General features: G+C 38.1%; 1 protein-coding gene across 3 annotated transcripts in view; it reads right to left on the bottom strand.

The window, feature by feature from the left end:
- Positions 1-25,749, bottom strand: part of LOC307198595 (uncharacterized protein) — a 298,263-nt gene that overhangs the window by 193,794 nt on the left and 78,720 nt on the right. For all 3 annotated transcript variants that reach the window (XR_013831648.1, XR_013831649.1, XM_079945593.1), the window contains exon 3: positions 6,923-7,026. Coding sequence is in view for 1 of the 3 variants with exons in the window: in XM_079945593.1 (XP_079801719.1) it covers positions 6,923-7,026 (104 nt within the window). In the remaining 2 variants the exon portion in view is untranslated. The remainder of the gene's footprint in view (positions 1-6,922; positions 7,027-25,749) is intronic.

The following is a 25,749-nucleotide window of genomic DNA, read 5'->3' as shown; positions in this document are numbered from 1 at the left end:
TTTGTTGTTCTGTGTTTTTTCCTTTTTGTTTCTTTCCTTTGTTCTATTTTGTTTTCATCTTTTTTTTTCCTTTGTTGTATTTGTTCTTATATTTTTAATTTTTTTTTTCATTGTTTTTGTGTGTTTGTTACATTTGCTTTGCTTTTTCCTTCAGTTTGCACTCTGGTTTTGTTTTGTTTTTTATTTTTTGTTTTCGTTAGTTTTGTTTTTAATTGTTTGATTTCACTTGGGGATTCTTCTGTTTGTTCTCTTGTTTTATGTTTTCTCTGTTTTTGTTTTTGTTTCTTATTTTGTATGTGTGTGTGTTTGTTTTTTTTGTTTGGTTTTTGTTTGGTTTTGCTTTTACCATTTATTGGTCTGGGGTTTTGTTTGGCTGTTCATTTGTTTTTCATTGTTGCTATTGCTGTTTGCCTGTTTTTATCTTTGCTGTTTGTCTTCGGTTTTGTTTCTTGGTTTGTTTTCATTTGTTTTCATCCTGCCTTTCTTTTTCTTTCTTTTTCTTTTCTTCCCCCGCCCCCCTGCTTTTTGTGAGCCACACGGCTCACACGGTGAGCCGTGTGGCTTGCAGGGTCTTGGTTCCCAGGCCAGAGGTCAGGCCTGAGCCTCTGTGGTGGGAGCATTGAGTCAAGGACACTGGAATGCCAGAGAATTCCTGGCCCTGGGAATATTAATCAGTGAGAGCTCTCCCAGAGGTCTCCGTCTCAACTCCCTCCAAGACCTGGCTCCACCCAACAGCCTGCAGGCTCCAGTGCTGAAAGCCCCACACCAAACAACAAGCAAGACAGGAACACAAACCCAGCCATCAGCAGAAAGGTTGCCTAAAGTCAAACTAAGCCCACAGACACCCTAAAACACACCATCTGATGAGGCCCTGCCAATTAGAGGGAAAAGATCCAGCTCCATCAACCAGAAAACAGGCACTAGTCCCTCTCACCAGAAAGCCTACACAAGACCCTGGACTAACCTCACCCACTGGGGGCAGACAACAGAAGCAGGAGGAACTACAACCCTGAAGCCTGTAGAAAGGAGACCTCAAACACAGTAAGTTAGACAAAATGAGAAGACAGAGAAATATGTTGCAGGTGAAAGAGCAATGTAAAAACCCACAAGACCAAATAAATTAAGAGTAAATAGGAAATATACTTGAAAAAGAAATAAGAGTAATGCTAGTAAAGATGATCCAAAATCTTGGAATTAGAATGGAGAAAATACAAAAAACTTTAACAAGGACCTAGAAGAACTAAAGAACAAAGAGTGATGAACAACAAAATAAATGAAATTAAAAATACACTAGGATGAATCAACAGTAGAATAACTAAGGCAGAAGAACAGATAAATGAGCTGGAAGATAGAATGGTGGAAATAACTGCTGTGGAGCAGAATAAAGAAAAATGAAGGAAAAGAACTGAGGACAGTCTCAGAGACCTCTGGGACAACATTAAACACACAAACATTTGAATTGTAGGAGTCCAAGAAGAGGAAGAGAAAGAGAGAGGGCCTGATAAAATATTTGAAGAGATTAGAGTCAAAAACTCCCCTAACGTGGAAAAGGAAATAATCAACACCAGGAAGCACAGACAGTCCCATACAGGATAAAACCATGAAGAAACACACCAAGACACATATTAATCAAACTAACAAAAAGTAAATATAAAGAAAAAATATTAAAAGGAGCAACGGAAAGGCAACAAATAACATACAAGGGAATCCCATAAAGTTATCAGCTGATCTTTCAGCAGAAACTCTGCAGGTCAGAAGGGAGTGGCAAAAAATATATAAAGAGATGAAAGGGAAAAACTACAACCGAGATTACTCTACCCAGAAAGGATGTCATTCTGATTCAACAGAGAAATAAAATGCTTTACAGAAAAGCAAAAGCTAAGAAGCTAAAATCTAAGAAGAATTCAGCACCACCAGACCAGCTTTGCAACCAGCTTCTTCTCAAGTGCACGCAGAACATTCTCTACTATAGATCTACCTTGGTTTACAAATCAAGCCTCAGTAAATTTAAGGGAATTGAAATCATATCAAGCATTTTTTCCAACCACAATGCTATGAGATTAGAAATCAATTACAGGGGGAAAACTGTAAAAAACACAAACACATGGAAGCTAAACAGTGCACTGCTAAAGAACCAAAAGATCACTGAAGAAATCAAAAAATACCTAGAAATAAATGACAATAAAAACACAATGACCCAAAACCTATGGGATGCAGCAAAAGCAGTTCTAAGAAGGAAGTTTATAGCAATTCAATCTCACCTCAAGAAATAAGAAAAATCTCAAATAAACAATCTAACCTTATGCCTAAAGCAGCTAGAAGGAGAAGAACAAAGAAAACCTAAAGTAGATAGAAGGAAAGAAATCATAAAGATCAGAGCAGAAATAAATGAAATAGAAATGAAGAAAATAACAAAGATCAACAAAACTAAAAGTTGGTTCTTTGAGATGATAAGCAAAATTGATAAACCTTTAGCCAGACTCATCAAGAAAAAAAGGGAGAGGATTCAAGTCAATGAAATTAGAAATGAAAAAGGAGAAATTACAACTGACAACAGAAATACAAAGGATCATAAGAGACTACTACAAGCAACTATATTCCAATAAAATGGACAACCTGGAGGAAATGGACAAATTCTTAGAAAGATACAACGTTCAAATACTGAACCAGGAAGAAATAGAAAATACGGACAGAACAATCACAAGTAATGAAACTGTGATTTAAAATCTTCCAACAAACAAAAGTCCAGGGGCAGATGGCTTCACAGGGAAATTCTATCAAACATTTAGAGAAGAGTTAACACATATCATTCTCAAACTCTTCAAAAAAAATTGCAGAGGGAGGAATACTCCCAAACTCATTTTACAAGGCCACAATTACCCTGATACCAAAACCAGACAAAGATATCACAAAGAAAGAAAACTACAGGCCAATATCACTAATGAACATAGATGTAAAAATCATCATCAAAATACTAGCAAACCTAACACATATATATGGAATCTAAAAAAAAAAAATGGTTCTGAAGAACCTAGGGGCAGGACAGGAATAATGACACAGATGTAGAGAATGGACTAGAGGACATGGAGAGGTGGAAGGGTAAGCTGGAAAGAAGTGAGAGAGTGGCATGGACATATATACACTACCAAATGTAAAATAGATAGCTAGTGGGAAGCAGCCACATAGCACAGGGAGATAAGCTCAGTGCTTTGTGACCACCTAGAGAGGTGGGATAGAGAGCATGTGAGGGAGACGCAAGAGGGAGGAGATATAGGGATATATATATGTGTGTGGGTGATTCACTTTGTTTTACAGCAGAAACTAACACAACATTGTAAAGCAACTATATTCCAATAAAGATGTTAAAAATAAATAACACAAACCATATCCAAACACACATTAAAAGGATCATACATCATAATCAAGTGGGATTTATCACAGGGATGCAAGGATTCTTCAATATACACAAATCAATGTGATATACCCTATTAACGTTGAAGAATAAAAACCATATGATCATCCCAATAGATGCAGAAAAAGCTTTTGACAACATTCAACACTGATTTATGATTAAAAAAAAAGAAAAACTCTCCAGAAATGGGCATAGAGGGAACATACCTCAACATAATAAAGGCCATATGTGACAAACCCACAGCAAACATTATTCTCAGTGGTGAAAAACTGAAAGCATTTCCTCTAAAATCAAGAAAATGACAAGGGTGCCCACTCTCGCTGTTCTTATTCAACATAGTTTTGGAAGTCCTAGCCACAGCAATCAGAGAAGAAAAAGAAATAAAAGGAATCCAAATTAGCAAAGAAGAGGTAAAACTATCACTGTTTGCAGATGACATGATACTATACATAGAAAATTCTAAATATGCTACCAGAAAACTACTAGAGCTACTCGGTGAATTTAGTAAAATTGCAGGATACAAAATTAATACACAGAGATCTCTTGAGATCCTATACACTAACAACAAAAGATCAGAAAGAGAAATTAAGGAAACACTCCTATTTACCATGGCAACAAAAATAAAATACCTAGGAATAAACCTACCTAAGGAGGCAAAAGACCTATATGCAGAAAACTATAAGACATGATGAAAGAAATCAAAGATGACACAAACAGATGGAGAGATATACCATGTTCTTGGACTGGAAGAATCAATGTTGTGAAAATGACTATACTACCCAAAGATTCATACTTCAGATTCAATGTAATCCTTATTAAAATTACCAATGGCATTGTTCACAGAACTAGAACAAAAAAATTTACAGTTTGTATGGAAACACAAAAGACCTCAAATAGCAAAGGCAATCTTGAGGGAAAAAGAAGAAAAATGGAGCTGGAGGAATCAGGCTCCCTGACTTCAGACTATACTACAGGGCTACAGTAATCAAGACAGTATGGTACCAACACAAAAACAGAAATATAGATCAATGGAAGAGGATAGGAAATCCAGAGATAAACCCACACAACTATGGTCTCCTAATCTGTGACTAAGGAAGCCAGAATATACAATGGAGCAAAGACAGAGTCTTCAATAGGTGGTCCTGGGGAAACTGGACAGCTACATGTAAAAGAATTAAATTAGAACACTCCCTAATACCATATACAAAAATAAACTCCAAATGGATTAAAGACCTAAATGTAAGTCCAGACAGTATAAAACTCTTAGAGGAAAACATAGGAAGAACACTCTTTAACATAAATCGCAGCAAGATCTTTTTTTAACCCACCTCCTAGAGTAATGAGAATAAAAATAAACAAATGGGACCTAATGAAATTTAAAAGCTTTTGCACAGCAAAGGAAGCCATAAACAAGACAAAAAGACAACCCTCAGAATGGGAGAAAATATTTGCAAACAAAGCAACTGAGAAGGGATTAATCTCCAAAATATACAAACAGCTCATGCAGCTCAATATCAAAGAAACAACCAATCAAAATATGGGTGAAAGACCTAAATAGACATTTCTCCAAAGAAGACATACAGATAGCCAACAAAAACATGAAAAGATGCTCAACATCACTAATTAATAGAAATGCAAATCAAAACTACAATGAGATATCACCTCACACTGGTCAGAATGGCCATCATCAAAAAGTCTACAAACAATAAGTGCTGGAGAGAGCATAGAGAAAAGGGACCCCTTTTGCACTGCAGATGGGAATGTAAATTAGAGGTTCCTTAAAAAACTAAAAATAGAACTACCATATGACCCGCAATGCCACTACTGAACATATACCCTGAGAAAACCACAATTCAAAAAGATACATGTACCACAATGTTCATTGCAACACTATTTACAATAACCAGGACATGGAAATAACTTAAATGTCCATCAACAGAGGAATGTATAAAGAAGATGTGGTACATATATACAATGGAATATTACTCAGCCATAAAAAGGAATGAAATTGAGTTATTTGTAGTGAGGTGGATGGACACAGCAGACACAGTGGGGAAAGGGGAAGCTGGGACAAAGTGAGAGAGTAGCATTGACATATATACACTACAAAATGTAAAATGGATGGCTATAGGGAAGCTGCTGCATAGCACAGGGAGATCAACTTGATGCTTTGTGATGACCTAGAGGGGTGGGATAGGGAGGGTGGGAGGGAGGCTCAAGACGGAGGGGATATGGGGATATATGCATATGTATAGATGATTCACTTTGTTGTACAGCAGAAACTAACACAACATTGTAAAGCAATTATACTCCAATAAAGATGTGAAAAAAAGACACATGCACCCAATTGTTCATTGCAGCACTATTTACAATAGCCAGGACATGGAAATAACCTAAATGTCCATCAACAGAGGAATGTATAAAGAAGATGTGGTACATATATACAATGGAATATTACTCAGCCATAAAAAGGAATGAAATTGAGTCATTTGTAGAAACATGTATGGACCTAGAGACTGTCATACAGAGTGAAGTAAGTCAGAAAGAGAAAAACAAATATCTATATTAATGCATATATATGGAGAAGAAATTGGTATAGACCATCTTATTTTTTATTGGAATATAATTGCTTTACAATGTTTTGTTAGTTTCTGCTGTACAGTGAAGTGAATCAGCTATATGTAGACATATATCCCCTCTCTTGGACCTCCCCCCATCCCACCTATCTAGGTCATCACAGAGCACCAAACTGAGCTCACAGTGCTATATAGCAGGTTCCCACTAGCTATCTATTTTACACATGGTAGTGTATTTATGTTAAACTTAATCTCCCAATTTACAAAGCAGAAATAGAGACACAGACTTATAGAACAAAAGTATGGATACCAAGGGGGAAGGGGGTGTGGGATGAATTGGGAGATTGGGACTGACATATATACACTGTTGATAATATGTATAAAACAGATAACTAACGAGAGCCTACTGTATAGCACAGGGAACTCTACTCAATGCTCTGTGGTGACCTAAATGGAAATAAAAATAGGGGATATGTTTACACATATAGCTGATTCACTTTGCTGTACAGTAGAAACTAACACAACATTGTAAAGCAACTATACTCCAATAATTTTTTTTCTTTCTAAAAATCAAAAAGTAAAAGTAAACTCATAGAAATAGACTCACAGGCAGAAAACAAACTTACAGTTACCCAAAAGGATAGGGGGGAAGAGATAAATTAGAAGGTTGGGATTAACGTACACACACTATTATATATAAAATAGATAACCAACAAGGACCTGCTGTATAGCACAGGGAAATCTGCTCAAAATTATGTAGCAACCTAAATGGGAAAAGAATTTGAAAAAGAATAGATACATGTATATGTATAACTGAATCACTTTGCGGTACACCTGAAACTAACACAACATTGTTAATCAACTATACTCCAATATAAAATAAAAAGTTTAAAAACAAAACAGAACAAACAAAAAAGAAATGTTAGTTACTTACCTCCCTGCTACCTGTAGCTTCATTACTATCTTTCCAAATCCCTGCAGAATATAACTCTTGGGTAATTGCAAATCTGAGTCTCAGTGAACACGAAGGAAAGCTGTCTAAGGCAAGAAAACAGAAAGCTCACAATGTTTGAGGAGCACAAAACTGCAATTAGCTGGTAATATTAGACACTTTACTCATCTAGAAAATGTTCACCAAAGTCACAGAACCCAAGGAGAAATGTTTGAGTGTCCAGTATATGCCAGGCCTTGTGTTTGACATTGGCTTAGACTACAAAACAGCAAAGGTAGAGATAGGGGAGGGAGAATAAAAGGAACTTTTAACCCAATGAGTGCTATCTAGGGTGATGGTCAATGGGATTCATAGCCCTAGAGCAGGGTTTTCAACTTTGGCCCTATTGACACTGAGGGCCAGATAAGTTGTAATTATGAGGAGCTGTGCACTGTAGGATGTTTAGCAACATCCTACCCACCAAACACCTGTAGCACTCTGCTCCCTCCCCCAATGCTGCCCCAGTTGTGACAACTAAAAATGTCTCTAGACAGTGCCAAGTGTCCCTTGGAGGGCAAAACTGTCCCCTGGTTGAGAACCACTGCCCTAGAAATCTCAGAAAATAATTAAACTTCTTTCACTTTTATATTGACATTAATTAGACAATTCTGGTTAAAATACTTAATTGTATCTTCAACCAACACATCCCCAGGTATTTTCAAAATCTGTGGCATCCAGATCAATCAGTGTCCAAGGGCCACTTATATAATGACACATCCTATTTCAACAAGGCATCTGCCCTCATTTCTGCATTATAAAACCAGGCTCCAAAAGTAACATTTACATTGAAAAATATCAAAACAGAACATTTACTAATATTGTAAAGGACTGAATATAAGATGACAGTAAATCTCCATAAAGTCATATGTCAAAGAATGACTCAGAGACACATAGTTAATTATCTGCATGTCAAAAAACTCACTTGTATGTAAAGGAGATGGCCGTTGGACTTTTGTCAGTGAACAAAGGTAAAAGCAGGATTTATTAAAAAAAAAAAAAGCGGTGAGAGAGAAGAGGAAAAAACAATAAGAACAGTAGGCCTTATTTTGCATTTTGGAGGTAAATTAATTAGCTGGCAGCTAGCAAAGAGGTCTATCTGGGCCATCTGCCCTTGAACAGGCCACGTAAGATTTCAGACGTAGCATTTTCAGTTGACGATGGATTCTCCAAGAAACCTTGAGAGTGTTGCTGAGTATGCATGAGGGGCTGGGTGACACGTCTGCTGGGTCCTTCATCAGGTGGGTGAGATCTGCACCATTTCTCTATTCGGAATAACTCTCATAGGAAGACTAGTTTTAATATAGGAGCCTTATTTTTTGTTCTATAACTGGATAGAAGTTTCTGGTGGCCCAGTTGTTAGGACTCCATGCTTTCACTGTTGAGGGTACGGGTTCAGTCCCTGGTCGGGAATTAAGATCCCACAAGCTGCACAGCATGGCCAAAAAAAAAAAAAAAGAAAGAAAAAAGTATAACTAGGGATAGAAAGGAATTGCTACATAAACAAGCTTCAAATTCCCAAGAACTAGAAATCTTAGATCAGGAGATTTCTCTTCAGACGTAGATTTTTCTGTTCTAGGTGACAGACAAGCAAGTACCAGGTTTCTCCACCTGTTCACCACGTTGCAAAAGTGCCAATCTCATGCTCACCTGCCCTTCCCTCCTGCACTGGAAAAGATTCTAGACACTGAAAGTGCTGCTGAAAAATGACAGGAGAGAGCTCCTTGAAGTGCCACAACCTTGTTGATGTTTCCGGAAAGGCTACCATTTTCTTGCATCATGTAGAATTACTCCAGTAAACAAGCAACCATGGTTTGGCATCCATATTATCTCTGAGACCAGTTCCTGGCACAATAGCAAATATTGTTGGAGTTTTCATTATTATAGTTAGCATTTATTGAGCATTTACTATGCTCCAGGCATTGGTCCAAGCACTATGCATATTTTATTTCATTTACTTTTCAATCAACCTCAAATTTTTATAAGAACTATTTTATCCCCATTTTACAGATGAAGTCTAAAAGGTTAGACATTCTTATTATTGCAAGTTCATATAATTATTTTTAATATTTCACTAATCTCCATGTTTTTCTTTGGAAATAACTTGCTTTTTCTTGACTCTGTCTTTTCTTGATCTCTGTCTTTGCCTGCCCCACCCCCACTCCAAGGCCTTTAGTCATGACCTCTCCTTAAAATGTACTTCAAATTTTTCATTTCTCTGTTGAGCAATGGAGCCCAGAATTAGAAGTAATTGATACCATTTTTGAGTGTTTGTTCTAAGCCATGGATCTATTTCTGAGCATACTACATGCCAGACATTGGAAATCATTCAAAGATATGACTAAGATATGATTTTTGCCCTTTGAGACCCTCCCAAAATGAAACCAAGAAATGCCCAACACAACAATGAGACATAAGCAATAGACCAAGGGAGCCAGGAGGAGAGAGTAACTGGTCCTGCCTGGTGCCATGAAGGAAACAGAACTTAAACTGAGTTTGTTTTTTTTTTAACATCTTTATTAGAGTATAATTGCTTAACAATGTTGTGTTAGTTTCTGCTGTATAACGAAGTGAATCAGCTATAAGTATACATATATCCCCATATCACCCACCCCTTGCCTCTCCCTCCCACCCCTCTAGGTGGTCACAAAGCACCGAGCTGATCTCCCTGTGCTATGCAGCTGCTTCCCACTAGCTATCTATTTTACATTTGGTAGTGTATATATGTCCATGCCACTCTCTCACTTCATCCCAGCTTACACTTCCCCCTCCCCGTGTCCTCAAGTCCATTCTCTACATCTGTTTCTTTATTCCTATCCTGCCCCTAGGTTCTTCAGAACATTTTTTTTTTTAAGATTCCATATATATGTGTTAGCATACAGTATTTGAGGACGAGTGAGAGTTAGTCAGAAAGGGAAATAGAAGGAAGTGCTCTGCTCAAAGGAAATGGTATCATAAAAAAGTCACACACTTTCCCTTTGCACTATATACCCATTTACTTTTGCAGTAAATATTTTCACAGGTAGCACATGCCAAATACAGCAATAGCTGCTGGGGATCCTGTGGTGAACAAGAGAAGCAAGGCTGGGGCCCATGTGGACCTAATATTCTAATGAGGGACAGTGTGGTATCTGCTTTCCAAAGATGGCCAACATCAATTATCTCCCCACCTGTATGCACATGCCATTCCTTCTTCCTCCCATCAGCAATTGGGGCTTATGTCTCCTCCCCTGAAATTGGAGCTGAGCCTGTGACTGCTTTGTCCAATCAAATGTGGATGAAGTGACATTTTGAGACTTCCAAGCTCGGGCATGAAGAAGGCCTGGAAGTTTCCACTTTCTCCCTTTTGGAGCTCTGAGCTTCCATGAAAGGAGTGTAAGCTCCCATTTTGGAGTGAGAGGCCACCTTGAAGAGTACAAGGCACTGTACATCCTACTCCACACCACCAACAGACTGCAGCTGCATGAGAGGACTTGTTCCAGTTATCCTATGACTGCATAACAGACCACTCCAAAACTTTTGGAGTGGCTCAAAACAATAACATTTACTTTACTCATACATCTTCAATTTGGGCAGAGCTTGGCATCACCGCATGATGCTGCACATGGTGACAGCTGGAGTAAATTTGACTGCGAGCTAAAGGATTCACATCCAACCTGGCTAAATTGTATGCTGGCAGGTTGGTGCTGCTTATCATCTGTAATCTCAGCCAGAACTGAGACTCCATATAACCTAGCTTCTTCAGGGCATGGCGACTGGGTTCCAAGTATGAGTGTCCCAAGAGAGAGCCATGCGAAACTGTACTGCCTTTCATGAACTAGCTTTGAAGTTATATAGCATATCTTCTGCTATACTCTGTTCTATTAGTTGAGCAATACAAAATGGCTTACCTAACTTAAGAGGAGGAGACACAGTCTCCACCATTTGATCAGAGTGTGGCAAGATTCTGGAATCGCATGTAGAACAGGGAATATTGTTGTGGACATTTTTATCTACAGAGTCCCAGGAAGGCCAGTAGAATAACTGACCTGTTTAACCATGGCCAATCCATGGAATCATGAAATATAATAAAATGTATGGGGACTTCCCTGGTGGTGCAGTGATTAAGAATCTGCCTGCCATTGCAGGGGACACAGGTTCGATCCTTGGTGCAGGAAGATCGCACATGCCATGGAGCAATTAAGCCCATGCGCCACAACTACTGAGCCTGTGCTCTAGAACCTGTGAGCCACAACTACTGAGCCCACACACCACAACTACAGAAGCCTGTGCACTCTAGGGCTCACGTGCCACAAATACTGAGCCCTCTTGTTGCAACTACTAAACCCCGCACACCTAGAGCCCATGCTCCGCAACAAGAGAAGCCAACAAAATGAGAGGCCTGTGTGCCACAATGAAGAGTATCCCCCACTTGCCACAATTAGAGAAAAGCCCACGCACAGCAACAAAGACATAACACAGTCAAAAGTAAATAATAAAATTTTAAAAAATTAAAAATAATAAAAAATTTTATGTTTCTTAAGACAGTGACTTTGGGACAGACTATGGGAGGGCTCATGCCAAGGAGTAATTCCCAGAATGTTTGCTGCCAGTGTCTTTGTCCCCATGGTGCGACACAGCCACCCTCTGCCTCTGCAGGAGACCTTCCAACTCTAGCAGCAAAAACAGAAAGAGGCTGGTCTCTGATGACATTATGGAGCTGGCATATTGACCCTGTGATGCTCATTTCTGGAGTTCTCATTATATGAGATAAACAAAAGAACAAATTCATTTCAGGAAAACTAAGAAGGAAAGAATGGCTGTGGATTTGCTGCCTGCTCAGGTGACACCATGTGGATGAAATGCTCTTGGTGCTGCAGCCAGGAGTCAGTGCTGTGCCTCTGAGGTGGGAGAGCCAACTTCAGGACACTGGTCCACAAGAGATCTCCCAGCTCCACGTAATATCAAATGGTGAAAATCTCCCAGAGATCTCCATCTCAACACCAACACCCAGCTTCACTCAACGATCAGCAAGCTACAGTGCTGGACACCCTATGCCAAACAACTAGCAAGACAGGAACACAAACCCACCCATTAGCAGAGAGGCTGCCTACAATCATAGTAAGGCCACAGACACCCCAAAACACACCACCAGACATGGACCTGCCCACCAGAAAGACAAGATCCAGCCTCATCCACCAGAACACAGGCACTAGTCTCCTCCACCAGGAAGCGTACACAACCCACTGAACCAACCTTAGCCACTGGGGACAGACACCAAAAACAACGGGAACTATGAACCTGCAGCCTGAAAAAAGGAGACCCCAAACACAGTAAGATAAGCAAAATGAGAAGACAGAAAAACACAGAGCAGATGAAGGAGCAAGATAAAAACCCACCAGACCTAACAAATGGAGAGGAAATAGGCAGTCTACCAGAAAAAAAATTCAGAATAAGGATAGTAAAGATGATCCAAAATCTTGGAAATAGAATAGAGAAAATGCAAGAAACATATAACAAGGAACTAAAAGAACTAAAGATGAAACAAGAAACGATGAACAACACAATACATGAAATTTAAAATACTCTACAAAGGATCAGTAGCAGAATAACTGAGGCAGAAGAATGGATAAGTGACCTGGAAGATAGAACAGTGGAAATAAATACTGTAGAGCAGAATAAAGAGAAAAGAATGAAAAGAACTGAGGACAGTCTCATAGATCTCTGGGACAACATTAAATGCACCAACATTCGAATTATAGGGGTTCCAGAAGAAGAAAAGAAAAAGAAATGGACTGAGAAAATATTTGAAGAGATTATAGTTGAAAACTTCCCTAATATGGGAAAAGAAATAGTTAATCAAGTCCAGGAAGCACAGAGAGTCCCATTCAGGATAAATCCAAAGAGAAACACGCCAAGACACATATTAATCAAACTGTCAAAAATTAAATACAAAGAAAACATATTAAAAGCAGCAATGGAAAAACAACAAATAACACAAAGGGATTCCCCATAAGGTTAGCAGCTGATCTTTCAGCAGAAACTCTGCAAGCCAGAATGGACTGGCAAGACATATTTAAAGTGATGAAGGAGAAAATCCTACAACCAAGATTACTCTACCCAGCAAGGATCTATCTCATTCAGATTTGATGGAGAAATTAAAACTTTTACAGACAAGCAAAAGCTGAGAGAGTTCAGCACCACCAAACCAGCTTTACAACAACTGCTAAAGGATCTTCTCTAGTCAAGAAATACAAGAGAAGGAAAAGACCTATAATAACAAACCAAAAACAATTAAGAAAATGGAAATAGGAACATACATATCGATAATTACCTTAAATGTATATGGATTAAATGCTCCCACCAAAAGACACAGACTGGCTGAATGGATACAAAAACAAGACCCATATATTTGCTGTCTTCAAGAGACCCACTTCAGACCTAGGGACACATACAGACTGATAGTGAGGGGATGGAAAAATATATTCCATGCAAATGGAAACCAAAAGAAAGTTGGAGTAGCAATTCTCATATCAGAAAAAATAGACTTTAAAATAAAGACTATTAGAAGAGACAAAGAAGAACAGTACATAATGATTAAGGGATCGATTCAAGAAGAACATATAAAAATTGTAAATATTTATGCACCCAACATAGGAGCACCTCAATACATAAGGCAAATACTAACAGCCATAAAAGGGGAAATTGACAGTGACACAATCATAGTAGGGGACGTTAACACTCTACTTTCACCAGTCAACAGATCATCCAAAATGAAAATAAATAAGGAAACACAAGCTTTAAATGATACATTAAACCAGATGGAATTAATTGATATTTATAGGACATTCCATCCAAAAACAACAGAATACATGGTTTTCTCAAGTGCTCATGGAACAGTCTCCAGGATACATCATATCTTGGGTCACAAATCAAGCCTTGGTAAATTTAAGAAAACTGAAATTGTATCAAATATCTTTTGTGACCACAATGCTCTGAGATTAGATATCAATTACAGGAAAAGATCTGTAAAAAATACAAACACATGGAGGCTAAACAATACACTACATAATAATGAAGTGATCACTGAAGAAATCAAAGAGGAAATAAAAAAAAAAACCCTAGAAACAAATGATAATGGAGACACGGCAACCCAAAACCTATGGAATGGAGCAAAAGCAGTTCTAAGAGGGAAGTTTATAGCAATACAATCCTACATTAAAAAACAGGAAACATCTCGAATAAACAACCTAACCTTGCAACTAAAGCAATTAGTGAAAGAACAAAAAAAAAAAAAACCCCAAAGTTAGCAGAAGGAAAGAACTCATAAAGGTCAGATCAGAAATAAATGAAAAAGAAATGAAGGAAATGATAGCAAAGATCAATAAAACTAAAAGCTGGTTCTTTGAGAAGATAAACAAAATTGATAAACCATTAGCCAGACTCATCAAGAAAAAAAGGGAGAAGACTCAAATCAATAGAATTAGAAATAAAAAAGGAGAAGTAACAACTGACACTGCAAAAATACAAAAGATCATGAGAGATTACTACAAGCAACACTACACCCAAAAAATGGACAACCTGCAAGAAATGGACAAATTCTTAGATATGCACAAACTGCCAAGACTGAATCAGAAAGAAATAGAAAATATGAACAGACCAATTACAAGCACTGAAATTGAAACTGTGAATAAAAATCTTCCAACAAACAAAAGCTCAGGACCAGATGGCTTCACAGTCGAATTCTATTAAACATTTAGAGAAGAGCTAACACCTATCTTTCTCAAACTCTTTCAAAATATAGCAGAGGGAGGAAGACTCCCAAACTCATTGTACGAGGCCACCATCACCCTGATACAAGAACCAGACAAGGATGTCACAAAGAAAGAAAACTACAGGCCAATATCACTCATGAACATAGATGCAAAAATACTAGCAAACAGAATCCAACAGCACATTAAATGAATCATACACCACGATCAAGTGGGGTTTATTCAAGGAATGCAAGGATTCTTCAATATATGCAAATCAATCAATGTGATACAGCATATTAACAAATAGAAGGAGAAAAACGATATGGTCATCTCAATAGATGCAGAGAAAGCTTTTGACAAAATTCAACACCCATTTATGATAAAAACCCTCCAAAAAGTAGGCATAGAGGGAACCTACCTCACAATAATAAAGGTCATATATGACAAACCCACAGCCATCACCATCCTCAATGGTGAAAAACTGAAAGCATTTCCACTAAGATCAGGAAAAAGACAAGGTTGCCCACTCTCACCACTCTTATTCAACATAGTTTTGGAAAGTTTCACCACAGCAATCACAGAAGAAAAGGAAATAAAAGGAATCCAAATAAGAAAGGAAGAAGTAAAGCTTCACTGTTTTCAGAAAACATGATACTATATGTAGAGAATCCTAAAGATGTTATGAGAAAACTACTAAAGCTAATCAATGAATTTGGTAAAGTAGCAGGATACAAAATTAATGCACAGAAATCTCTGGCATTCCTATACACTAATGATGAAAAATATGAAAGTGAAATCAAGAAAACACTCCCATTTACCATCACAACGAAAAGAATAAAATATCTGGAAATAAACCTACCTAAGGAGACAGAAAACCTGTATGCAGAAAATTATAAGACACTGATGAAAGAAATTAAAGATGATACAAATAGATAGAGAGATATACCATGTTCTTGGATTGGAAGAATCAACATTGTGAAAATGACTCTACTACCCAAAGCAATCTACAGATTCTACGCAATCCCTACCAAATTACCCCTGGCATTTTTCACAGAACTAGACTAAAAAAATTCACAAGTTGTATGGAAACACAAAAGACCCCGAATAGCCAAAGCATTCTTGTGAATGAAAAATGGGACTGGAGGAATCAGTCTCCCTGACTTGAGACTATAGTGCAAATCTACAGTAATAAAGACAGTATGGTACTGGCACAAAAACAGAAATATAGATCAATGGAACAGGATAAACCCAGAGATAAACCCACGCACATATGGTCACCTTATCTTTGATAAAGGAGGCAGGAATATACAGTGGAGATAGGACAGCCTCTTCAATAAGTAGTGCTGGGAAAACTGGACAGGTACATGTAAAAGTATGAGATTAGATCACTCCCTAACACCATACACAAAAATAAGCTCAAAATGGATTAAAGACCTAAATGTAAGGCCAGACACTATCACACTCTTAGAGGAAACCATAGGCAGAACACTCTATGACATAAATGACAGCAAGATCCTTTTTCACCCACCTCCTAGAGAAATGGAAATAAAAACAAAAATAAACAAATGGGACCTAATGAAACTTCAGAGCTCTTGCACAGCAAAGGAAACCATAAGCCAGACCAAAAGACAACCTTCAGAATGGGAGAAAATATTTGCAAAGGAAGCAACTGGCAAAGATTAATCTCCAAAATTTACAAGCAACTCATGCAGCTCAATAACAAGAAAACAAACAAGCCAATCCAAAAATGGGCAGAAGACCTAAATAGACATTTCTCCAAAGAAGATATACAGACTGCCAACAAACACATGAAAGAATGCTCAACATCGTTAATCATTAGAGAAATGCAAATCAAAACTACAATGAGATATCATCTCATACCAGTCAGAATGGCCGTCATCAAAAAATCTAGAAACAATAAATGCTGTAGAGGGTGTGAAGAAAAGGGGACACTCTTACACTGCTGGTAGGAATGTGAATTGGTACAGCCACTATGGAGAACAGTATGAAGGTTCCTTAAAAAACTACAAATAGAAATACCATATGACCCAGCAATGCCACTACTGGGCATATACCCTGAGAAAACCATAATTCAAAAAGAGTCATGTACCAAAATGTTCATTGCAGCTCTATTTACAATAGCCAGGACATGGAAGCAACCTAAGTGTCCATCGTTGGATGAATGGATAAAGAAGATGTGGCACATATATACAATGGAATATCACTCAGACATAAAAAAAATGAAATTGAGCTATTTGTAATGAGGTAAATGGATTTAGAGTCTGCCATACAGAGTGAAGTACGTCAGAAAGAGAAATACAAATACCATATGGTAACACATATATATGGAATTTAAGAAAAAAAAATGTCATGAAGAACCTAGGGGTAAGATGGGAATAAAGACACAGACCTACTAGAGAATGGACTTGAAGATATGGAGAGGGGGAAGGGCAAGATGTGACAAAGTGAGAGAGTGGCATGGTCATACATACACTACCAAACGTAAAATAGATAGCTAGTGGGAAGAAGCCACATAGCACAGGGAGATCAGCTCGGTGCTTTGTGACCACCTAGAGGTGTAGGATAGGGAGGGTGTGAAGGAGGGATTCACAAGAGGGAAGAGATGTGGGAACATATGTATATGTATAACTGATTCACTTTGTTATAAAGCAGAAACTAACATACCATTGTAAAGCAATTATACTCCAATAAAGATGTAAAAAAAATAAAAACTTTAGGCACAAAAAAAAAAAAGAAAAAAAAAAGAAAGTGAGTTTGGAATTATTTGTAAACAGAACAAAAAGACCACCAGAGAGCTGAAACACATTTAAAAATTACGCATAGAGACCTTCAAGATGGTGGAGGAGTAAGACGTGGAGACCAACTTCCTCCCTACAAATACATCAAAAATACATCTACTTGTGGAACAACTCCTACAGAATACCTACTGAACACTGGCAAAAGACCTCAGACTTCCCAAAAGTCAAGAAACTCCACACGTACCTGGGTAGGGCAAAAGAAAAAAGAAAAAACAGAGAGAAAAGAATAGGGACGGGACCTGCACCTCTGGGAGGGAGCTGTGAAGAGGAAAAGTTTCCACATACAAGGAAGCCCCTTCACTGGTGGGGATGGGGATTGGGAGGGGGAAAATTTGGAACCACAGAAGAGAATGCAGCAACAGGGGTGCAGGGGTCAAAGTGGTGGGTTTCCCACTCAGAGGATAGGTGCCAACCAACACTCACCAACCTGAGACACTTGTCTGCTCACCTGCCAGGAGGAGTGGGACTTGGGAGCCGAGGCTCAGGCTTTGGAGATCAGACCACAGGAAGAGGACTGGGGTTGGCCGCATGAGGACAGCCTGAAGGGAGTTAGTACACCACAGCTAGCTGGGAGGGAGTCAGGGAAAATGTCTGGATCTGCTGAAGAGGCAAGAGGCAATTGTTTCGGTGTGCACAAGGAGAGGGGATTCCTGCTCTGTGTGCCCATATAAGGCAGAGCACCACCTAAGTGAGGCAGAGATGAGCGCAAGCTGTGGCTATCAACGGGTAGATGGGTATGAAATGCTAAAGCTGATGCCACTGCCACCAAGAATCCTGTGTGCAAGCACAGATCACTATCCACACTTCCCCCAACCAGGAGCCTATGCAGCATGCCACTGTCAGGGTCCCAAGATCCAGGGACAGCTTCCCCAGGAAAACACATGGTGCACCTCAGTCTGTTGCAATGTCACACTGGCCTCAGCCCCCAGAGGCTTGCCCCACATTCCAATTATGACTACCGTACCCCTCCCTCTCCCTGGCCTGAGTGAGCAAGAGAGCCCTAATCAGCCGTTGCTTTAACTCTTTCCTGTCTGGGCAGGGAACAGACGCTTGAGGGCAGCCTACACACAGAGGCAGGGCCAAAAACAAAGGTGAAACCCAAGAGCTGTGCAAATAAAGAAGAGAAAGGGAAATATCTCCATGCAGCCTCAGGGGCAGCAGATTAAATCCCGCAAACAACTTGATGCACTGTACAACTGTGAAACACCTGAATAGACAACAAATATTCCCAAAATTGAGACTGTGGGCTTTGGGAGCAACTGTAGACTTGGGGTTTGCTTTCTGAATCTCATTTGTTTCTGTATTTATTTTATCTTAGCTTAGTTTTTAGTGCTTGTTATCACTGGTAGATTTGTTTATCGGTCTGGTTGCTGTCTTCTTTTATGTATATATTTTTTTCTTTTTTCTCTTCTGTGAGTGTGTAGGTATATGTTTCTTTGTGTGACTTTTGTCTCTTTATGTTTGCTTATACCATTTGTCCCAAGGCTCTGACTGTTTGGTTTCTTTTTGTTTGTTTTTTGTTTTCTTTTTATGAGTGTGTGTGTGTATGCTTCTTTGTGTGATTTTGTCTGTTTAGTTTTGCTTTTACCATTTGGTTTGGGGTTCTATCTGTTCTTTTTTTTTTTCCTATTTTTCTTCCCTTTCTTCTGAGCCTTGTGGCTGGCAGGTCTTGGTGATTCAGCTGGGTGTCAAGCCTGAGCCCCTGAGGTGGGAGAGCCAAGTCCAGGACATGGGACCACCACAGACCTCCCGGCCTGATGTAGTATCAATCAGCAAAAGCCCTCCCAGAGATCTCCATCTCAACACTAAGACACAACTCCACCCAACGGCCAGCAAGCTCCAGTGCTTGACGCCCCATGACAAACAACTAGCAAGACAGGAGCACACACCCACCCATTAGCAGAGAGGCTGCCTAAAGTCATATAAGTTCACAGGCACCCCTAAACACACCACCAGATGTGGCCTTACCCACCAGAAGGACAACATCCAGCCCCACCCACCAGAACCAGGAACCAGTCCCCTCCCCCAGGAAGCCAACAAAAGCCACTGACCCAATCTCACCCACTGGGAGCAGACACAAAAAACAATGGGAACTACAAACCTGCAGCCTGGGAAAAGGACAATCAAAACAGATAAGTTAAACAGAAGGAGAAGACAGAGAAATATACAACAGATGAAGGAGTAAGTAACCCACGAGAGCAAGCAAATAAGATGAAATAGGCAGTCTACCTGAAAAAGAATTCAGAGTAATGATAGTAAACATGATCCCAAATCTTAGAAGTAGAATAGAGAAAATACAAGAAATGTTTAGTAAGGACTTAGAGGAACTAAACAGCGGAAAAACAATGTTGAACAACACAATAAATGAATTGAAAAATTCTCTAGAAGGAATCTATAGCAGAATAACTGAGGCAGAAACATGGATAAGTGACCTGGAAGATGAAAGAGTGGAAAAAACTGCCACAGAGCAGAATAAAGAAAAAAGAATGAAAGGAATTGAGGACAGTCTCAGCGACCTTTGGGACAACATTAAATGAACCAACATTCGAATAATCATCATCCCAGAAGAAGAGAAAAAGAAAGGGACCGAGAAAATATTTGAAGAGATTATGGTTGAAAACTTCCCTAATATGGAAAAGGAAATAAACAATTAAGTACAAGAAGCATAGAGAATCTTATACAGGATAAATCCAAGGAGAAACACAACAAGACACATATTAATCAAACTATCAAAAATTAAAAACAAAGAAGAAATATTAAAAGCAGCAAGGGAAAAAAAACAAATAACATAAAAGAGAATCCCCATAAGGTTAGCAGCTGATCTTTCAGCAAAATCTCTGCAAGCCAGAAGGGAGTGGCACGACATATTTAAATTGATGAATGGGAAAAACCTACAACCAATATTACTCTACCCAGCAAAGATCTCATTCAGATTTGATGGAGAAGTTGAAACCTTTACAGATAAGCAAAAGTTAAGAGAATTCAGCAAAACCAAACCAGCTTTACAACAAATACTAAAGGAACTTATGAAGGGAGGAAACACAGAGAAGGAAAAGACCCACAAAAACAAACCCAAAACAATTCAGAAAATGGTAAGAGGAAAAAACATATCAATAATTACCTTAAATGTAAATGGATTAAATGCTCCAAGAAAACACAGACTGGATGAATGGATAAGAAAGCAAGACCTGTATGTATGCTTTCTACAAGAGATCCATTTCAGACCTAGGGACACATGCAGACAGGAAGTGGGGGATGGAAAAATATATTCCATGCAAATGGAAATCAAAAGAAAGCTGGAGTAGGAATTCTCATATCAGACAAAATAGACTTTAAAATAAAGACTATTACAAGAGAGAAAGAAGGACACTGCAATATGATCAAGGGATCAATCTAAGAAGAAAACATAACAATTATAAATATTTATGAACCCATCATAGGAGCACCTCAATACATAAGACAAATGCTAACAGCCATAAAAGGGGTAATTGATATAACATAAAAATAGTAGGGGATTTTGACACCACACTTTCACCAATGGACAGATCATACAAAATGAAAATAAAGAAGGAAAACAAGCTTTAAATGACACATTAGGTCAGATGGACTTAATTGATATTTATAGGATCTTCCATCCAAAAACAACAAAATACACCTTCTTCTCAAATGCTCATGGAACATTCTCCAGGATAGATCATACCTTGGGTCACAAATCAAGCCTCGGATAATATAAGAAAATTAAAATCATGTCAAGCATCTTTTCCAACAACTACGTTATGAGACTAGATATCAATTACAGTAAAAAATCTGTAAAATATGCAAACACATGGAGGATAAACAATACGTTACTAAATAACCAAGAGATCACTGAAAAAATCAAAGAGGAAATCAAAAAAATACCTAGAAACAAATGAGAGTGAAAACAGAACGACCCAAAACCTATGGGATGCAGCAAAAGCAGTTCTAAGAGGGAATATTTTGGCAATAAAATCCTACCTTAAGAAACAAGAAACATCTCAAATAAACAACAGAATCTTACACGTAAAGCAATTAGAGAAAGAACAACAACAACAACAAAAAAAAAAAAACCCAAAGTTAGAAGGAAAGAAATCATAAAGATCAGATCAGAAATAAATGAAAAAGAAGTGAAGGAAACAATAGCAAACATCAATAAAACTAAAAGCTGGTTCTTTGAGAAGATAAACAAAATTGATAAACCATTAGCCAGACTCATCAAGAAAAAAAGGGAGAAGACTCAAATCAACAGAATTAGAAATGAAAAAGGGGAAGTAACAACTGACACTGCAGATATACAAAGGATCATGAGAGATTACTGAAAGCAACTCTATGCCAATAAAATGGACAACCTGGAAGAAACGGACAAATTCTTAGAAAAGTACAACCTTCTGAGACTGAACCAGGAAGAAATAGAAAACATGAACAGACCAATCACAAGCACTGAAATTGAAACTGTGATTCAAAATCTTCCAACTAACAAAAGCCTAGGACCAGATGGCTTCACAGGTGAATTCTCTCAAACATTTAGAGAAGAGCTAAACCTATCCTTCTCAAACTCTTCCAAAATATAGCAGAGGGAGAAACACTCCCAAACTCATTCTATGAGGCCAACATCACCCTGATAACAAAATGAGACAAAGATGTAACAAAGAAAGAAAACTACAGGCCAATATCACTGATGAACATAGATGCAAAAATCCTCAATAAAATACTAGGAAACAGAATCCAGTAGCACATTAAAAGGATCATACACCATGATCAAGTGGGCTATCCCAGGAATGCAAGGATTCTTCAATATATACAAATCAATCAATGTGATACACCATATTAATAAAATGAAGGATAAAAGCCATATGATAATCTCAATAGATGAAGAAAAAGTTTTCAACAAAATTCAACTAGCATTTATGATAAAAACTCTCCAAAAAGTAGACATAGAGGGAACCTACCTCAACATAATAAAAGCCATATATGACAAACCCACAGCCAACATTGTTCTCAATGGTGAAAAACTGAAATCATTTCCTCTAAGATCAGGAACAAGACAAGGTTGCCCCTCTCAACACTATTATTCAACATAGTTTTGGAAGTTTTAGCCACAGCAATCAGAGAAGAAAAAGAAATAAAAGGAATCCACATCAGAAAAGATGAAGTAAAGCTGTCACTGTTTGCAGATGACATGACACTATACATAGAGAATCCTAAAGATGCTACCTAAAAACTACTAGAGCTAATCAGTAAATTTGGTAAAGTAGCAGGATACAAAATTAATGCAGAGAAATCTCTTGCATTCCTGTACACTAATGATGAAAAATCTGAAAGAGAAATTAAAGAAACACTCCCATTTACAATTGCAATAAAAGAATAACATACTTAGGAATAAACCTACCTAAGGAGACAAAAGACCTGTATGCAGAAAACTACAAGACTGATTAAAGAAATTAAAGATGATACAAACAGATGGAGAGGTATACCATGTTCTTGGATTGGAAGAATCAACATTGTGAAAATGACTATACTACTTAAAGCAATCTACAGATTCAATGTAATCCCTATCAAACTGCCAGTGGCATTTTTCACAGAACTAGAACAAAAAATTTTGCAATTTGTATGGAAACACAAAAGACCCTGAACAGCCAAAGCAACCTTGAGAAAGAAAAATGGAGCTGGAGGAATCAGGCTCCCTGGCTTCAGACTATACTACAAAGCTACAGTAATCCAAACAGTATGGTACTGGCACAAAAACAGATATATAGATCAATGTAACAAGCTAGAAAGCCCACGGATAAACCAATGCACATATGGTCACCTTATCATTGACAAAGGAGGCAAGAATATACAATGGAGAAAAGACAGCCTCTTCAAAAAGTGGCGCTGGGGAAACTGGACAGCTACATGTGAAAGAATAAAATTAGAACACTCTCTAACACCATACACAAAAATAAACTTAAAATGAATTACAGACCTAAATGTAAGGCCAGACACTATAAAACTCTTAGAGGAAAACATAGGCAGAACACTCTATGACACAAATCACAGCAAGATCCTTTTTGACGTACCTCCTAGAGAAATGGAAATAAAAACAAAAATAAACAAATGGGACCTAATGAAACTTAAAAGCTGTTACATAACAAAGGAAACCATAAACAAGATGAAAAGACAACCTTCATAAATGGATAAAGTATTTGCAAATGAAGCAATGGACTAAGGATTAATCCCCAAAATATACAATCAGCCTGTGCATCTCACTATCAAAAAAACAAACAACTCAATCCAAAAATGGACAGAAGACCTAAATAGACATTTCTCCAAAGAAGACATACAGATTGCCAACAAACACATGAAAGGACACTCAACATCACTAATCTTTAGAGAAATGCAAATCAAAACCTCAATGAAGTATCACCTCACAGCAGTCAGAATGGCCATCATCAAAAAATCTAGAAACAGTAAATGCTGGAGAGGGTGTGGAGAAAAGTGAACCCTCCTGCACTGTTGGTGGGAATGTAAATTGATATAGCCACTATGGAGAACAGTATGGAGGTTCCTTAAAAAACTAAAAATAGAACTACCATATGACCCAGCAATGCCACTACTGGGCATATACCCTGAGAAAACCATAATTCAAAAAGATACATGTACCACAATCTTCATTGCAGCACTATTTACAATAGCCAGGACATGGAAGCAACCTAAGTGTCCACTGACAGATAAATGGATAAAGAAGATGTGGCCCATATATACAATGGAATATTACTCAGCCATATAAAGAAATGAAACTCAGTTATTTGGAGTGAGATGGATGGACTTAGAGTCTGTCATACCAAGTGAAGTAAGTCAGAAAGAGAAAAACAAATGCCGTATGCTAACACATATATATGGAATCTAAAAAAAAGAAAAAAGGTTCTGATGAACCTAGGGACAGGACAGTAATAAAGATGCAAATGTGGAGAATGGACTTCAGGACACAAGGATTGGGAAAGTTAAGTTAGCATGAAGTGAGAGTAGCATGGACATACATACACTTCCAAATGTAGAATAGATAGCTAATGGGAAGCAGCTGCATAGCACAGGGAGATCAGCTTGGTGCTCTGTGATCACCTAGAGGGGTGGGATAGGGAGTGTGGTAGCGAGACGCAAGAGGGAGAGGATATGGGGATATATGTATACATAGAGATGATTCACTTTGTTATACAGCAGAAACTAACACAACATTGTAAAGCAATTATACTCCAATAAAGATGTTAAAATAATTAAATGACTAAAATAAAAATAATGCATACATATACATATTTGGGTAGGAAAGATTAGATTTTAAAAATGTATTTGAATACACATTCAACAGAGTGATGGGAAAGATAGGGATTCAAGTCTACTCTAGTTTGGACATCAAAGGTGGCCTTTCTTATCATTTTTTTCTATGGTTTGAAATTTTTACATCGAGAATGGATTAATGGATAATTTCAAAAACAAGATTTTTCTAACACAAGTAGATGGAATTATGTTAATATAGAAGACAGAATTGAGAAATATTCCAACCAAAATAGGACTTCCAAAGAAATTTATATAGGATAAATAACTTCTTTCCTAAAATGTCCCACAGAATCACCAAGCTCTGAGCTAACAATGCAGGGGGTGGGGACATGTTATGGGGCATTCCCACAGGAGTTTAAAAAGTCCAGCCCATGTGGGTGAGTCAGACTTTCAAGGAGGTTGCTTTTAAGGTCATTATGTAAGGCAGAAATTTCCTGGTGTCATTATTGCCTTGAAAATATCTTCAGTCACTATGAAGAGTACAAATTGATAGATTTTCCTCCAGCACTGGGACAGATCATAAATTTTCACTGGAGCACCAGATAGTTTGTGACATGCTTTAAGAGTGTACATTGTACAGAAAATAATAGATGGCTTTAAATGTTAGAATCACACCCAGCTTGATGAGACACTCAACCTGAGTGGCATATTGGAACCAAAACACAATGAAGGAACAGCAGATTCACATCTGCTCTTTGCCACTGAGTAGACTGGAAGGTTCATCACTGTAATACTTTTAGTCCTCCCTCCCTCCATCCATCCCTCTCCAGATAGTTGATATTAAAAACACCAAATGAACATACATCCTGACCTCCTGTGTGCAGAGCTGCAGAGCTGTTAGCTGTAGCTTTTGCCTCCAGGTCATTCACAATAAATGCCTTCTCAACGA

Source organism: Stenella coeruleoalba, assembly GCF_951394435.1.
Source record: "Stenella coeruleoalba genome assembly, chromosome: 15".
Classification (NCBI taxonomy): domain Eukaryota; kingdom Metazoa; phylum Chordata; class Mammalia; order Artiodactyla; family Delphinidae; genus Stenella; species Stenella coeruleoalba.
This window is presented reverse-complemented; position numbering and strand designations above follow the sequence as displayed.